The sequence below is a fragment of the Geospiza fortis genome, unplaced genomic scaffold, assembly GCF_000277835.1.
Source record: "Geospiza fortis unplaced genomic scaffold, GeoFor_1.0 scaffold162, whole genome shotgun sequence".
Taxonomy (NCBI): Eukaryota; Metazoa; Chordata; class Aves; order Passeriformes; family Thraupidae; genus Geospiza; species Geospiza fortis.
The window spans coordinates 7,825,723-7,837,512 of NW_005054316.1; the positions used below are offsets into that span (position 1 = coordinate 7,825,723).

At 34.8% G+C, this 11,790-nt stretch overlaps 1 protein-coding gene across 1 annotated transcript in view; it reads right to left on the reverse strand.

The window, feature by feature from the left end:
• Window positions 1–11,790, reverse strand: part of SCAF8 (SR-related CTD associated factor 8) — a 68,197-nt gene that overhangs the window by 37,923 nt on the left and 18,484 nt on the right. The window contains 11 exon segments of the mRNA XM_005420118.3: window positions 2–641; window positions 1,285–1,506; window positions 2,097–2,177; window positions 2,689–2,833; window positions 3,798–3,928; window positions 5,084–5,240; window positions 5,861–5,974; window positions 7,594–7,694; window positions 9,904–10,097; window positions 10,584–10,696; window positions 10,822–10,953. Of these exon segments, the coding sequence (XP_005420175.1) occupies window positions 2–641; window positions 1,285–1,506; window positions 2,097–2,177; window positions 2,689–2,833; window positions 3,798–3,928; window positions 5,084–5,240; window positions 5,861–5,974; window positions 7,594–7,694; window positions 9,904–10,097; window positions 10,584–10,696; window positions 10,822–10,953 (2,030 nt within the window).

The following is an 11,790-nucleotide window of genomic DNA, read 5'->3' on the forward strand; positions in this document are numbered from 1 at the left end:
CATTCCTGGCATTCTTTGATTACTGATATTTAAATGAGGCATGTTTGGAACTGCAGCTGGATGCTGCATTGCCAGAAGTCCAGAATTACTTGAAATATTTGGTGGTGGCACTCCCATAAGTCCAGAACTAGTTGAAACATTGGGTGGTGGCATTATGAGAAGCCCAGAGTTGCTTGAAACACTCGGTGGCTGTACTCCTGCCAGAACTCCTGAGCTGCTGGACACACTGGGTGGCTGCATTCCTGTCAGAAGGCCAGGGCTGCTTGAGACACCAGGTGGATGAACTCCAGCTAGAAGCCCTGAGCTACTTGAGACATTTGGTGGTGGCACTCCAGCCATAAGTCCAGAGCTACTTGAGGCGTTAGTTGGCTGAATCCCGCCAGCAAGAGAAGAGCTACTGGAGACAGCAGGTAGCTGCATTCCTCCTGCAAGACCAGAATTGCTGGAAACAGTTGGTGGTTGCACTCCTCCTACAAGTCCAGAGCTGCTTGAAACACTGGGTGGCTGTACTCCCGCTGCAAGCCCAGAGCTACTTGAGACAGTGGATGGTGGCCCTTCTCCAGTAAGCCCAGAACTGCTTGAGACACTGGGTGGCTGCACTCCTCCAACAAGTCCAGAGGTACTCGAGACATCACTTTGCACTGAAATGCAGTGACAAGAAAAACAATTAACAAAAAATATCAGTGTTAAAACAAAATGCAGTTTAATCCATGTTCAGGTAATGCATGCAGTGATAATACTGCTGACAAGGTGTGTCCTAGTTTCCATAACTAGTATATATTATTTCAATCGCATTGGTGATACATAGACATTATGCCACACAAATTAATGTCTCTACATAGTAAAGACTGTATAGTAGCTTAAAATTAACAAATCCCAAAGCCATTACCTAATTTATGCAATGAAACTATTAAAATCTTTGATGAAGTTCTATAGATGTTTGACTACCTCACCCTCTCCTGCTCCTTTCCATTGCTACTTGTGTAATCAAACTGCATTTTTAAGAAGTTTTCTGATGAGTTCCCAGATTCAGCTTTAGTTCTTGAGACTATGAGAAAAACATAGTTGAGCATAAGCTGCTAGAAATCATTGATCAGATGATGACAAAGATGGTTCTCACCAGTTCCCCAAATTAAATTCTGAATGATACCCTACCCAGCACAAAACTTCCTATTCTGTAGTTACTAGCTCAATGGACTATGATTTGCAAAAATCTCTGACTATGATGCTTCCTGTACAGGATCATATCATATCATATCATCATATCATGAAAACATTTCTTACCAGATCTATTGTTTTCACTGGAAGAAATCTGAAGGTCTGTAAGATGTGGTCCTTTGTCATCTGATTCTGGTTTGTTGATTGGCAGGGGATTAAAGACACTTCCAGCAGACAATGTTGGAGTAGCTAGATTGCTAGTAACTGTGCCAACTGGTAGAACAAGGCCAGTAAAAGGAACATCCTTCATCGTCTCTTGTGCAATTGGTAATGGAGGCTGTACTAAAGCTGTAGAGATATAACAGAAGTGTATCACAGTAATCATATAGTGAAACCTTCAAATTTAGTTTGGTAGAAGTCAGGCTGATAAATTAGAAGAAGTGAAATTAATTACCCTCACTGGTACATTTTTTGATAATAAATTTCTTATCCTCAATCAGCAATGTAATATTTAGGGTTTTTTTTCCTAGAGCTCATGAGTTCCAGGTAAACCTAAGCAATCAGTACTCTAACGTATCTTTAAATGTTAAATGAATACAGTTAGAATGCTAAACTAAAATAAATTATTATATATTATTCAACGACTAAGACTAAATAATTCCAGTAATAGCTACAAGTGTTAGAAAAGTCCAAATATTGAACTATGCATAAAACGATTAACAATTTGCAACTTAACTCCATGTTAGGTATAATTTTTCAGTCTACATTATAAGCTCTGTAAGTCTTTTTTCAATGCCTGCTTAAACCAGCTAAACAACTTTTGTGTTGCTATTTCCCATTACACAGAATTAACTTGCTTTTGATTAAATAACAAGGAGTATATAAACAAAGTAAACTTTTCATCACACACAAACAATTGTTAGAGCAATCAAACTTACGTGTTGGAACAACTGGTGGGACAACAGGTGGTGGGACAACAGGTGGTGGGACAACAGGTGGAACTGGAGGAGGCATATAACCTATATGGAAAAAAATTACAAATGATTACATGAAAAGCAAATAAACTTTTGCAGTAAAAGATTGCCTACATTATTTATCCCAAAAAGTTTTGCCACTGTACACTGGCAAACAACATATTAATAGGAAGAGGCAACATGGTTATTGTTTTCAAAAACAAACCCATCTTCACTACAGATGATCTGCAGGTGCATCTTTAAGTGATATCTACCAATAGTATCCAAAGAAGAAAATCAAGAATTTCAAACCTTTCAAAAGAAAGGAGATTGATTTTAAGTACTTTTAAATTTTAATTTTTCACAAAGGTAGAAAGCTGTGATTCTTATTCTCAATAGAATTCATTGGTAAAAATAATACCAAGTTAGATAAAAGTAATTTTAATCTAGTATATAATTTAGGAGTCAACGGCCAACTCAGACAGTAACCAGGACCTGACAGAAAACTTTGATGTACACACAGGCACACTACCTGCCTGTGCTCATTACACACTGCATTTCATTTTTACTGACTTACCTGGAGGTGGCTGTGAAGGGTTGAAACTTGCTCTCAAGAAGGGTGGAGGAGGAATTGGGCTATAACCAGGAGGAGGGACAGACATTGTGACAGGAAACGCAGGTGGAACCAAGCTAACAGCAGGCACAGCTGGAGCTACTGGAATCTTTTTTCATGGAAAGAAAAACAAGTGGCTTCAATATTCAACAGTATTCAAGGACATTCAAGGGATAAACTGATCTAACTGCAACTGACATCAAGCACTAAATGTACCAAAGGCTTTGTATATATTTCAAACACTGAGAATTAGATTGCATTCTGAAATGGTACACTATGAACAAACAAGGACACTGGAAGAATCCTGTTTTATCTTTACTTCATTCTCACACAGCCAAAAATACAGTCTAACACTATGTCTATTCAAGAATAAAAATGTACCTATCACAGAGGGGTGAATGTAGAAATGCAGAGAGAGAAAGGGAAGAAAAATATAAATAGTGTAGCAATTTGGGGGCACTTTGAAAACAGTGATTCTAGTGTCTAGAAAAACTTAGGTATTTTAGAACAGTACTGGAAAATTAAGTTTAGTGTACGTAATTATAAGGCTAATAATCCTGATCAAATCCTAGAAATTATTTCTTGAATTTCTGCTTGAGCTATGCATTGTGTTACAGTGCATCATATTTACAAAGATGTAATTAGAAGCAGTATAAGTGCAATGTATACACTTATAAACATATACTGATCACAGTGTACATTAGGAGACGACTGAGATATGAAGACTGAAAACAGTTTCTGCAAAGAGGAAAAAGCCCAAAATTCAATTCCAGGAAATGCAAATATATTAACATTCATATAATTTTATGTCAGTTCAAGAACTGGAAATGTCCATACACATTTAGAAAGATAAAACACTAATAACATAAGTACAAAACTTATTAAGCAACTGCATGAAACTAAAGATTATGGATGGCAACTATTTTAAATATTTCAGAGATGAACACTAATGGATGCAGGACTTAGATCAAAAATATTTTATCACTTAAACTCAGCATTAAAGTTTACCTGTATTGAATAAGAAGTCTGCCCACCAGTTCTGTGGGGCTTTTGCAAACTCAGACAATACCAACCTGCAGCATAGTGACTGGTTGTGTGTAAGCTTCTGTCTGTGTTGTAATAACGGTACTCTTATCCACTGTAGCACTCTGCGTTGTTTGAGTATTTTCTTTAGCAGCTTCTGAGCTTCTGGCTGTTTCCCATTCTTTAAAAATGATGTATTTTATTATAAAAAGATAATTAATGTGTTGTTTTTGTTTAGATGTCTTCCTTCTTAAACAATAAATTTGAATCTAGTGTCTACATAGATTCATTACAAATAGCCTTCAAACTTATTTTGAAAAGAACGAGTGCAATAATTGATTATTGTGTATTTTAAAGAACAAAACATCTTTATCTACCTGCAATGCTGTTTAATTTTGCCTGTATACAAACTGATTTTTCAAAACTTGCCAACTTTTTTTACCAATCATTCTGTTAACAATTTGCAATATAGAGTATGGTCCTGTTTTTTAAAAATTCCTGTAGCCAATATATGTATGTTATCACTTGGCAACTGTACAATGAGAAAGAATCCTGATGTTAAACAAACCTCACCCCAACCTCCATTTCTTCCATCTGCCATTTCTTCAAGAATTTTGTACTTTAAGTACAAAAGTAACATAGTGACTCTATTTCAGTAATGTTACATGTTTTAATTTTTATCATTTATACTCAATTTTCACTCAAAGCAAGATTGTATTTTGACCTGAAGAATCACTGTCACTACTGTGAAAGTTTTAATCTACTGTTTATTTCAGTATAATCTGTTTCAAGAAATTACAGTACAAGTAAATCTTTCATAAACCTAACAAACTGTTCAATTGGGTTTCAGATTAAGGGCTAACACGACTTGTTTTCCTGTCTCTCTAACTTTATGGAAAAAATATCGTAAGGTTCTGCTAAGCTGTGCCTATCAGGACAAGTTCTAATTTCAACTTAAGTTTTTTACCAGAATATAAGACTTTCCTAATCACAAGCAGATAACAATTTCTACACAAATTAATATTTCACGTATCAGTGCAAAAGAAGTTAAACCTCTTAAAATATGCTAACCTTTATTAACTGGCCTAAACTAATTATCCTCTGTCACCAGTTCTTCATTGTCATGACAATCAACTAAATCCAAAATTAGTTGATTAATCTAAAAATAAAATCTAGATTTCATTATTATAGTGCCATTTATATTGTAAACAAAGAGCTAGAAAAATCTAAGCAAATGAAAAAAGACTATGTATTTCCTAAAAAATGATTTTTCTGCGAATTTGCAATTACCAAAATAAACACATTGTCTAACTATCAGAATTGTTAATGTTTGTACCTGTATTTACTGTTTCCTGATCAATCATGCCACCTTCAGCAAAGCCTTCCAAATCATCCAATTTCACTTTCTCCCATGGAATATAGGAAACTCCCAGATCCACATCCCAGAATTGCTTGTATTCTGTTTTCACACCTTTATTCAAAGCCCAAGCAATCTGAAAATAAAACCCAATCAGACAGTCTGGTTAAATCTTATAACCTGGGAACAGAATATTTCAGATTATTTCCTTCAAGTTTCTGTCACTGCACATCAATCCTCAGCGTCTATTAATTAAAAGTTTTAACAACATTTGGATTTTAAATGAACCTGCAAGAAGTTTACTTGGCCTCTACAACAGGTACATGTATGGTTAATTACAGCAGAAAGCTAAAATTTGTTCTACATTAATCCTAACATATATATGGGGAAATTAAAAATACAGCATTTCAAAGACTTACCCTAAAGTATCAAGCAGGTAGAAGAAATGAAAATAACATTTAACAAAATACTTATCTCTAAGACCACTATAAAATTTAATATTAAGTGACCCAAAGGGTCAGGTAGAGGACTTAGGCTGTATGTACATAAACTATGGTCCAGGTGTTTCCTAAAGATCAAGTAATTTTTCTACTTTTCATATTGCCTGTTAAAAGCTGCATTTTACACAGAGAAAAAGCAGTTTACACCTCACTGCTTCATTCTTCTTCTCCATATTGTACATTTGAGTGAACAGCTGCAAAAAGACAAACCACCATAGTAGAATGGACAGCATCCTTAAGATTGAAATCACCTTACCTTAATAATTTTAGATCCAATTTTATATGACCCAGAACTAAGTTTCTGAAGAGCACGATATGCATCTTGTCTATGTACCATACAGACATAAGCACATCCTCTTGGGGGAATCATCTATGGAAAAACAGCAGTGGTTTTAAAAAGCAGGAAAATCAGTCCTTCAGATTATGTAACAATACTAATTGTATACTAATACTATAGAAAGAAAGGCTTACACTGTAAGCAACTGTTACCTTAATTTGCCATATTAAAAAGTTTGGGCATTGAGAAAACTTAAGAGTGATACTGGCACACTACTTCAGTTACAACATTTCAAGAAGCAGCAGCAAGCTGAAGAATGAGTGTTATAAATGACATGAAAAATTTGAACAAGGAGCAGACTGGGAGCTACATTATGACAACATCAGAAAAGCAAAGGTTGCTACCTCTTCTCAAGCTCCAGGTTCTCTATGAGCTGAGCACTAACCTCTCACAGAGGAGCAAAATAGTAATTAAAAGTATATTGCATTTTTAAAGGGTAGACTCCTCATTCCTGAATGTGATTTTTTCCTAATGTTTTACTGTATTTATGTAAGTATAGCATGTTTTATTTATTGTATATCATAGCACATAACCCTTGCAAGCTTATGCTAGCTAAATTGTCATGTATGACAATTGCTTACATCTGTTTTAGTCAAAATCTTGGTGTGCTTTTACACTGTTTAAATGCACATAGTAACATAACAAACATGTAAGATGACAGACTGTAAACATATTTTCTAAGAACTGCATTAACATATACATTGTTATTCTAGGTACTTAAGCTTTGTGGAATGCGTAAGATGAACTATCTACAATATGGTTTGCCTTTGAAATATAACAGGCATTGGACATGCATAACTGTTACACTTCTTTCCTTAATTGATAGCCCCTGCAAATCAAAATGAGGTTTAAATGTCTGGCTACGGGGCTGGTTTTTTCACTTGTGAAACTTTTTAGAAGATTCTGTAAAGTCACAAAAAAGTATTCCTTATTAATTACATATTTGAATATATTAACATGATAGAAAAACAGTAGAAGTTTCATGTGAAATGAATGAAATTGCACAAGAAGCATTTTAAAACTGCTGAAGCAAGAGGAAAACCCAGATTTCTCTCATGCAGATGTGATGTTTTAGGAGAAAAATACTTCCTTTGGAAGCTGAATTATAGGCAATTGAGGTACTACTCTAAACAACTGACTCTAAATTACTCTAAGTTATGAGAATTGTATGTCCAAATTATAAGCATCTTTTTAATTGTCACATTTTAGAATAAACATTTGTTTACAGTACAATTTCTTTTCTTCTAAATGTTTTATCGAGAAGGATTCAACTTAAGGAATCCTCTGTTTGGAAAGTAACCAAGAACAAAGTGGATACACATCTGTAGGTGTCCTTAAGCCAAGGAAAAATTATACCTGCTCCATGACACATCACTAAACCAGAACAACCAAAACTTTTTGGTTAAACCCTAGTTTAAAAACTGCATAAAGTACTAGAGCTTAGGAAGAGCCTTTTTACCTTGAAGTGCACTGTCTTTAGTGCTTCAAAACAGAGTAGATCAAAACCAGGAGGCAAATATCATGGCCACAATTTTTAACTGTGATAGAAAAGTCTCCTAAATACAAGTTTAAGCAGCTGTAAAGAATTCAGAGACATAAGCATGCTTAAGTTTCTAGTCGAACATTTCTGAAATAGCAACATGCTTACTTACATTAATTGACTCTATTTGTCCAAATTCTTCAAACAAGTTTGTTAAATCTTGCTGTGTAGCCTTCTTGTCTACTTGACCTACCCAAAGAGTAGTACTGCAAACTGTCAAGAGACACATTCACATCAGTCAAAATATTGAATGTTAGCTTATGAAATACTCTATAGCATGAATGTAAAAGGTTTTGAAACTACCCAGGAATCACTGCTAAAAACCCAAGAATGGTAAATCTATTACTTACTATACAGAGAGTAAGTACATTAACAAAAATGATAAAGGGTTAAACAACATCAAACATATTCACCACAAGCATTTCTTCTTGTTTCACTTTCTTTTAAACAAAATAGTTGTTTTCATAGAAATAAAACTGTAAAATTCTGTAGATTAGCAGCTAGGGCACACTGAATTATAAATTACTTCTGGAAAAAAACCAAAACATTTATCTTCTTCTTTCCATTAAAAACCCCATGCCTTTAGGAATCATGTCAATTTTAACGAAGTAAGACTAAGTTCTAACTGGCTAAAAGTGTCTTACAGATGGAACTTAATACAGCAGTATTATGCACTGCATTTTCACCTGAAAATAGCAACAATACTATTAATTTATCATGGGCAAAAACCCAGAAAGAAATTTATCCGAGGCCAGTCAGGCTGAAGACATGCATGATACTTCTGATTCTTGTCAATTCCACCACAAGCCCAGATCCCCGCTTTCCAAATGTCCACCCATCCTCCTCGCCAAACACAAACACTCGCTGACATGAGCTAAAACTTCCTTCTCCAATATGTACATGGTTCCAATTCCTCTGTCTTCCAAATACTGCCCAATCTATATGTGCAGCTTGGATTTCTTGGTTTGCCCTATCCTTTATGAAGGAAACATTCTTTCTTCATCATTATCTTGATACATCATATCTCCTTTCTGTACCAATCCTGGTGCACAAAATGGAAACCAGAGCTGTGCATTCTGTCAAGTGACATTTTCAACTGACATTAGTACTCTACAGTGGTGAGAATGACCAGCTGTAAGATTTCTCTTGGACAAAACTTGTCCCTCACATGCTTGTAGATATCCCTTTTATATCTCATGGTGTTAAGCTCTAGGAAACAATTCTTCAGATCTCAACAAGTAATAGCAGCTGTCACTGAACAAATTTCATGAAGTAGAACACTTGTCAGGTGAATTACTTATTTATTTAATCACTTACCTCCCCCCCAAAGTTTCCACACTTCACTTAGCCTACTTAATGTCTCCTTTAAATTTGACAGGACCTCAAATGCTACTGCTGTTTGTTAGGTTACTTAACATCTCTGTCTCTCAGCTCCCAACCATTGTGATTATAGCTCCCTGCCTTGTAGACTTCTGGGAGAAATCTATACCATAAAACCAATTTGTCTCTTTTCATGTGAAAAACCAGAGAAGAAGAGGGAAAAAAGTGCATCTAAACTGTAACACAGTCCCCAGTTTAAAGTCACCTTGGAATGATATAAAATATTAATGTGAAGAGAACAGAACATTCTTTCCTTTACTAAAATGAGTTGTGAGCTGCTTTCTTGTCGGATAAACCATATAGTTCTAATACACAAGATAAATGCAAAACTGTATCAGAAACAGTTTATAACCTATCTGAACAAAACTAAATTCTCAAAATACATTCCCTTTGATTTGAGCAACCGGGTGGAGGAAGTTACTTTTTTCCTTACTACCTTCTTTTTCTTTTAGTATGTAAATTCTCTGTGGAAATGAATGCAGTGCACAGCAGCATTCTGCAGAGGCTGAAATCCACTTGATTTTTGAATACTTTCTTAAGACACTACCATTACGGTCTGTCTTACACTAGCAAATTCCACCTACTTTGGTGCTACATTCCTCTGAAAATCTATTTAAAAAACAATGTAAACGTCTTAAAACCCAGGCCTCTAAGATTTCCATCAAAGTGTTTGAAGCGTGCACTACACATTTTAACATTTTAAAAATTTTCAGACCAACTGCTGGACATGTTCAAATGCCAAGTTAAAGACAGCATTAAAGAGAAAAGATTGTAATTTAGAGACAGCCCTTGCTGCTCTCTGCTTCGAAGCATAATCAGTGGTACAAGTGTGACTAAAAACATCAGTAGAAGAGTATGATACTTGTTCACCTGACAAGTGTTCTTGTCTAAAATGACACGATATACCTAAGCTGCAAGAAACATCAGAAATTAAACTTATAAATATATAAATAGTCAAGATAAATCTTGTTCTGTCAATGAAAACAAAGCCTTTTTTCCATTTAATCCTACATTATTAAAGCACTACGCAGGTGCTACATACCGCTTAGTGTTTTTGACCGTATAGGAGGCAATCCCTTTTTCTGACGTTCCTTTTCCCTTTCCCGAGCCCTTCTTTCACTGGAGTATGACCGAGATGACTTTCTCTTCCTTTCTCTTGATCTCGACCGTGAACGTTTTCTGTGTTTCCGCTTACGAGAACCAGACCGTGATCTAGACCTTCGTTTTCTTGGTGACCTACAAAATACTTAATTTTTAGTATGCTGAGTTAAAAAAAAATACTCTGATATAGTTGTCTTTTAACACTAAACTTAAGGCACTACACAGATATTTCCACAATATTCACTAAAACTACTTCAGGAAATAAACTTAATGCCATTTGGGTGAGGAACAGAACATACACCTTAAAACAAAACACATTCAAAATGTTCTGTATCTACAGTACCTAGTTCTTTGGCACAGAAAGCCTGTCCAGCTGGCTAGTGTTAGCTACCTCTGTAACCTGAATAGGTCTTAAAAAATTTCAGTTAAATCACACACGTGGCAAATGAACTGTCATACCAGAAGTCTGCATTTAATACACAAATATTTAATGAACATGTCTTTTCTTTGCCAAAAAATGCTTATGATAAATTTGGAAAATATAGAATTAAGACTGACAATCACAAATTGCAACTTTTTTCAGAAAAACTTCCTTTACTTAATGCAAGGTAATTACAAAACCTTGAACGAGATCTTGAACGAGTTCTTGATCTTGAATGAACAGCTGATTTCTTTTCTTCTTGTTCAAAAATCTCTTCTTCAGCAATATCCTGACCTTCATCTATATCCATGTCCTGAGATCAGACATAAAAGATATTCAATAACACTTAATAAATTTATTCACAATACATATGACTTGGAATCATGTTAGTTTGTGTTTTCTTTTCCATTCCTGTAATAAAATTTTAAATAATTTTACCTGTTGTTGAATATCCATGGAATCATCTACATTTGCTTCCACTTCTAAAAACTGCTGTTGACTACTCCCTTGTGATGGTGACGCAGAGTGCTCTGAACCAAAGTTTCCTTCTTGATTCTCCTCAGGACTTGCCTAAACAACAGTTAATAATATACCATAAAGCCCCTTGCAATTACAAATGTAATACTATATGAAAATAATATTCCCATTTCTCATTAATATGAAAGCTGAACTGGGTATCAATCCATTCCATTCCTTTTTTATGGTATCATCCTTAAACACAAAACTTTGAAAAAATTAGTATTTCTGATTACAAAAGATTAGTATCTATTTGCTAAATAACAAAACTACAGTACGCTCAGAGTACACAATTTACTGCTTCAAAACAGAAATTCACAGGACAAATGTAGCCATGTGTACAGTGACCCTGAAAGACATCCACTTGTCCCCCCCTGCATATGCATTAATAAATGTTGATACTAACATAATAAAAATATTTGCAACACCAATTGAACCAGTTAAAAATTTATACTAGCCTGAACTTTTTTACAGTGAATGATTTCAGACAAGCAATTACTGAAAAATAAGAGAGGAAGCTGTGCCATTTGTGTCAACATGGCAATTTCAAGAGATCTAACACAATAAGCAGTTCTGAAAAAAACACCAAAATTAATGAATATGGAATACTCAAGGTGTTGATGATTTGCTAGAGAAAAAGCTGTAACAGCCTGTGCATTGCCTGAAAGTACAGATTTGGAAAAAATATCTCTATGGTACAAATAATTCAAGAACTAGAACAAATGAAATTAAAATATTCAGAAATCATATGAGAACAATTTTGAAAAGCAATTTAAATCTATAATCCATTACTGCAGTAAACATTTCAGTGATCCTCACTATATTTTAACTTTTAATCAAACAAATCCTACCTGTTCTATCTGCCCAGAGAATGACAGGAAGTTAGCAGAA